General features: G+C 59.2%; 1 protein-coding gene across 1 annotated transcript in view; it reads right to left on the bottom strand.

Annotated features, from left to right (window-relative positions):
- HYDIN (HYDIN, axonemal central pair apparatus protein) overlaps nt 1–5,534 on the bottom strand; it is a 155,189-nt gene that overhangs the window by 2,731 nt on the left and 146,924 nt on the right. Inside the window, exons 82-88 of the mRNA XM_009330382.1 lie at nt 4,465–4,677; nt 2,980–3,143; nt 2,529–2,679; nt 1,883–2,113; nt 1,036–1,260; nt 321–536; nt 5–155 (exon numbers count right to left, since the gene is read on the bottom strand). Coding sequence (XP_009328657.1) covers nt 5–155; nt 321–536; nt 1,036–1,260; nt 1,883–2,113; nt 2,529–2,679; nt 2,980–3,143; nt 4,465–4,677 — 1,351 coding nt within the window. The remainder of the gene's footprint in view (nt 1–4; nt 156–320; nt 537–1,035; nt 1,261–1,882; nt 2,114–2,528; nt 2,680–2,979; nt 3,144–4,464; nt 4,678–5,534) is intronic.

Raw genomic sequence — 5,534 nt, 5'->3', positions numbered from 1 at the left:
GGGCCGCCCTCGAAGGAGACGGTGATGAAAGTGGTCTTCTTGGAGCGCAAGCTCTCGGGGCCCCTGACGGCGAAGGCCGGGTGCTCCACCGCGTACTGGAAGGCCGCGGGCTGGAGGAAGACGTTTTTGAAGGGGATGGAGGTGGTGCCGCCGGCCTTGATGGGGAAGGGGCCCTGGGGCTTGGGCGGGAGGGCGAGGCCGAAGAGGGGGATGCTGTACTCCCCCCCAAGCGGGGAGGAGAGCTGCAGCGTGGCCCTGGCTTCGAAGGCCGCGGGCTGGAGGAAGACGTTTTTGAAGGGGATGGAGGTGGTGCCGCCGGCCTTGATGGGGAAGGGGCCCTGGGGCTTGGGCGGGAGGGCGAGGCCGAAGAGGGGGATGCTGTACTCCCCCCCAAGCGGGGAGGAGAGCTGCAGCGTGGCCCTGGCTTCGCCCAGCTGGCAGGGCTCGTAGGTCACCTCCAGGCTCACCTCCGAGCCCCCCGGGCTGGCGGGGGCCACGCTGATGGTCTTCTCCGTCTGGAAGTCGGCGCAGTTGGTCTGCGACAGGGGAGAGAAGAGACCACGGGGGCGGGTCACAAAAGCAGAGCCGGCACCTCGGGAGGAAACCGATGGTCCCCTGCCGTCATGCTGGCTGGGGTCCCCTTTCCCTCGCCTGTCACTGCAGCTCTCCCACCCACACCGTACCCCCGGTGAGTGCCCACGACGAAAGGCCGTAAGGACTGTCCAAACAGGCCGAGCAGGGACAACCTGCGCCCAAACCCCAAGAGACCTTACTGCCAGAGCTGGGGTTGAAGATGGAAGTCCAGGCACCACGGAAGCTGCAAAAGCAGCTCCAACAAGGGCAGCAGAGAGGGGTCTGCACGTGAGGACAGCGCAGCTGGGGACAAGCCCAGCGTTGGTGGGAAGACCCCCGGGGCTCACACGGCCATCTGGCTAGGCCAGGCCAAGCTAGAGGGGCAGGATCCCTCGACGGAGAGGGCTGATGCTGGCCAGATGAGCTGCCTCCCAGCGAGAGCCCAGGGCAGGCTGGGGTCACCTGGAGGAGGTAGTCTGTCTTCTGTCGGGTGTAATTCATGATTTTGGTGGCGATGGTCTGACTAGAGCCCAGCGTGGTGCAGAAGTAGAGGGGCTTCTCCGGCCTGCTCGTGGTGGCTTTCAGGTGCAGGTTGTAGTAGAAAGAGCCCAAGTCGCTGCTCTGGAGCACCAGCCGTCCAGTGCTCTCACCCATTTTCAGGGGCTGGTACTCAAAGACAAGATCGGCCTGGGAGGAACGAAGGGAAAAGCCACTGGGTCAGGCAGAGATGGGGAAGGCAGGGCCCAGGACAGGGGAAATCGGTCCCTGGTGTGCTCACGCAGTGCTGGAAGGCAGCCCTGCACCCTCCCTCGCTTCAACTCTTTCTCTCTGGGTCAGAGCCCTGCTGCATGTGGGAGAGAGTTCCCTTGGGGGGCCGTCCCCAACAGCTGAGAGCCCTCCAGCACGATCCCAGAAGCTTCCCACCCTAGAATGCTCCTATACTCCCCCCAGGCCACACCACACCTCCTATCAATCCAGGCTGCAAACAGCCTGCCAGTGGGGTGAGGCATGCCCTGCAGCCATTCTAAACTGAAAATACCCGCGCTAAAGAAGGAGCATGCGGCACAAGGACCTGCCACGTGAGGCCTGATGGGAGCGTATCACGAGGGGTAGCATGGCAGACTCCACCAGCGCAGGGCGATTCCCACTAGGGATGTTCTCACACGCTGCTTCCCCTCCAGATTATTAGCAGGTGGGAGCTGTCACCCTCGGAAAGCAGCCCCAGATGGTTCATGTAGGGCATCACCCCCACTTGCTCCCAGAAAGACGGCAAGGAGAGGAGAGAGTACCGGATGAGCTTTGCTCCTACCTCCGACTGCGCAGGAACAGTGAAATGTGGGGGAACGTTGACGTCGGGCACTTTGCAATCTATGGCAAACGTCACTGGGACGGGCAGAGGGTTGTCCACCTTGACGGTGGAAGACACACTCTGCCGAATAGCGGTGGTCATTTCAACAGTGCCGATGGGCCCCGAAGCGGTGGCCTTGAAAGTCACCATGTAGAACAAGTACTCCTCGGTCACCTCGTTGAGGAAGGTCACCTGAATCAGAGAAAAAGGGAAGCGCTGGTCATTCTGCACAGAAAAATATACCAGCTGTGCTAAGCCAGCCCAAAGAACCCCCCCACTTCCAAGAACGGCCGTAAGCAGCCACCTAGGAAGACTGCAAGACCGGGGAAAACACGTGTGGTATTTCCACACTTCATGGTCTCCTGATCGCCCATTGCTTCCAGCTCACCAGTGTCCTGACCCACCTGTGCTTAGCAGCCCTCAGTGGGACCCTCACAGAGAGACTGACACGCGAGTGGGGTGTGTAGAGAGGTGCCTGCTGTTCAGTACCCACCTAGGACACCTACAGTCCCACCAGTGGGCATGTGGAGGCATGAATACAGGAGTGTAGCTTCTCAGTGAGAAAACAGCTCCTTGAAGGGCCCCGCAGCCTGGTGTCCTCACTTACCATTGTGTTAAAGACTCCTTCCTTGTAGGAGAGGAACGTGAGCTTGTAGTCCTTCTTGGCAGAGCCTGGCACATCAATGTATTCCAGCCCCTGCAGCACGGAACTGCTTTCCAGGTTTTCCGGTTTGAGTATGTCCACTACCACGAGGAACCTGTGGGTGAGAAGGATGCAGTGCAGGTCAACAGGAAGGACTCCTACAGAACACCCGACGTGGCGGGGTACAACACAGCCCCCACACAGAGGGAGCCAGCTCTCATCCACCTTGGAGGAAAGCCCTCCAGGATGGGTCTGCACAGGCAGAACGTGGGTAGTGTGATCCCAGACACCTATGGCCAGAAACGGCCAAGGAGAGTGAAAAGCTTGCAGGAAGGAGCTTCCAAGCAGTGGGAAGCCCTTCCTTGCGCTGCTGCAGGGATTGCCGATGGGACGGGACTTCCTGGGCTGGACTCACCTCTGTGGTCTGTTCAGCCAGTTGGAGACGGGGATGAGCTCAGTGTAGGAAGTCCTACACGGCACCTGCCGGAAAATGGTCCCTGAACACTTTGGGGCCTCAGCATTCCCTTGCAGGAGGTAGTACAAGCCTGTCCCATCCGGCAATGGGAAGAAAATGGAGCCCTAGAAGATAAGTAATAGGATAAGTGAGCTCTCCTCCTCTCTGTCTGGACCAGTTATTGGCTCTTGAGCACACTTGGACAGTCCCATGTCTCAGGCCGTCACCTGAGCAGCTTTGAGCAGGTCCAGCTGGCAGAGCTGTGACCGCAGCCCTGTGTCCTGTGAAGATGGCAATGTCGCAGGCGCTCGGGCTGGCACAGCCACGGGACAGAGAGGCAGCACGTCTGGGCAAAGCAAGGGAACACCAGCCCTACAGCAGAGCCGGTCTGACCATCCTAACACCCCTTTACTTGCCTTACTAACTCGGGCGCATCAGCTGCCAGCCCTGTGCTCGTGCAGGGACAGCCGTGGTAAGGGGACGGCAGTCCCCGCTAACCTCGACTGCCCCGGCAGTGCTCCGGCATTATTGCCAAGAGAGCAGCCTGTAAGCTAACCCAGCAGGGTCCCACCAGCCAGGGTGGGCCATGAAAAGCTCATATCCAGCACTCATTTCAGGTGCCAACGGGTCACCTCCAGAGCAGCTGAAGACTGCAGGACTCTTCCTGCAAGGCTGTACGTTAAAGAGATACCGAGCGTGGTATCTGGCCTAAACTCTGGCGTGATGGAAGATCAGCTGGAGGGGGCCAAGGGGCAGGTGTCTGACACCCACCTCCAGCGCCCCAGAGCTGTTCTGAACCGACCCCCACGATTTAAGAGCTTGTCCCTGGTGTGTCTCAGAAATAGCGCCCATGGAAACAGAGGGGCCAGTCACCCCACCTGCCCAGCCTGAGACCGGCAGGACGGGCTCTTTCCAAAGCTCCTGCGTTACTGAAGGTGACGTCAAGAGAGAGCCCTGTGTCGTTTCCCACCTGACTGCTCGTGGCCAGGGGGGCACTGAGAAATGGCAGGGCAGCTTCGCCCCTCTTGTTCCCTGCACACTGCAAAAGGACCCCAAGCAGGGCAGTGCTGGCAGAAGTCGTGCCTAGGGCTCGGGGAGCCTGGGCAGCCCACGGGGCTGAGCACGGGGCTCTCTGAGCCCCTCTGGGCTGCGCAGGCAGGGACCAGGAGCTGCACAGAACAAATTTCGTTTCCTGGACCTTCAGACAACCTGGCTTTTTAGGTTAGCTGCTCCAACACGTTTCGTGGTCAGTCCAGACTTCCCACCTGAACTTCCCTTACACCTGGCCTCTAGCCACCGAGAAATCCAGCTTCCAGCATAGGATCACAAGATAATTTCAGTTCGTAGGGGACCTCTGAAGGTCATCTCGTCCAACCTCCTGCCCAAAGCTGGGTGAACTATGAGGGTCATGCTATGAGGGTCAGCATGCTGGCACAGCTCACATACCTGATGCTTCTTGTTCTCAGAGCTCATGGTTAGGGGTTTGTAAGTGATCTTGTAGGGCTTGTTTTGTTGGTTGGCCTCTAGATGGAAAAATTCAGGCCCCTTCCAGTGTTCCCCCTCAATGACAGGTTGCACGGTCCAGGCCTCATTGCTCGGGTTGGACAGGAGGACGGTCTGACTGTGCTTCTCGCGCACGTCGCATGTGAAAGTCAGTGTCTGCAACAGAGGAGCACAGAGGCTGCTTGGTCATACCGAGGAATCCTTTCCACTCAGACTCTGACTAGCTCCACGAACTTTTCCTCGTCATAGGCAAAATTTCCATTTGAGCCGTAGCTTTTGGTGTAAATCAAGTTGTCAGTTCTTAGAGAAGGGAGAGGAATGAGTCTTTTGCATGCTGGGTGAAGGGGGCTGCCGCCTCCCAAGGAGGGGAGAAATAAAACGGCAAGTCCTGGAAGGATCTCTCTCCTGTGCAAGGACAAGACCTGCAGCCGCACAGCCCCTTCGTGGGCAGGCTGAAGAGCACCTCTGGGCTTTCTTTTGGGAGCAAGAGTCGACACCCCCCAGCTGCACCCTCCTGCAATGCCCGTGAGGGCCAGGAGTCCTCCACGCTGCACCCCTGGGCCCCAGGAGCTGGATGCAGATGCCTTGCCCGCCCCTAGTGCTGAATGCGTCCCCCTGCCCCGACAGGGAGGAAAAGTGTGGCTGCGGGTGCAATACTGTGGGTATAGCTGGGTGGCTCTGTGGGCAGAGACTCCGAAGAGCCCTGCAGGGCGTCCCCACGGCAAGGGTGCTGCAATGCAGAGCCAGGACAGCTGAGGTGCTCGCTGGAGGAGCAGCACCTTTAACATGGGAGGAAGGCAATTACAGGGCTCAGAAATTTTGGGAATCCTGCCCAGTGGTTTTCTCAGCTCTCTGGGATACCCAGGCAGGATGATAGGCAGGAGTGAGTCTATGCACGTAAATATCCTCCAGTCCCTGCCCTGGGAGAGATGTGGTGCAAATGGTGGGGTAAGGGGGGCGGGGGGGGCCATCCTGTCCCTGCTCTGGTTACCTCTTTGGTCACAGGGGGCTCC

This window comes from Pygoscelis adeliae, unplaced genomic scaffold, assembly GCF_000699105.1.
Source record: "Pygoscelis adeliae isolate BGI_AS28 unplaced genomic scaffold, ASM69910v1 Scaffold458, whole genome shotgun sequence".
NCBI classification, from domain to species: Eukaryota; Metazoa; Chordata; class Aves; order Sphenisciformes; family Spheniscidae; genus Pygoscelis; species Pygoscelis adeliae.
The sequence above is the reverse complement of the archived record's forward strand: the minus strand, read 5'-3'. Positions and strand labels throughout refer to the sequence as shown.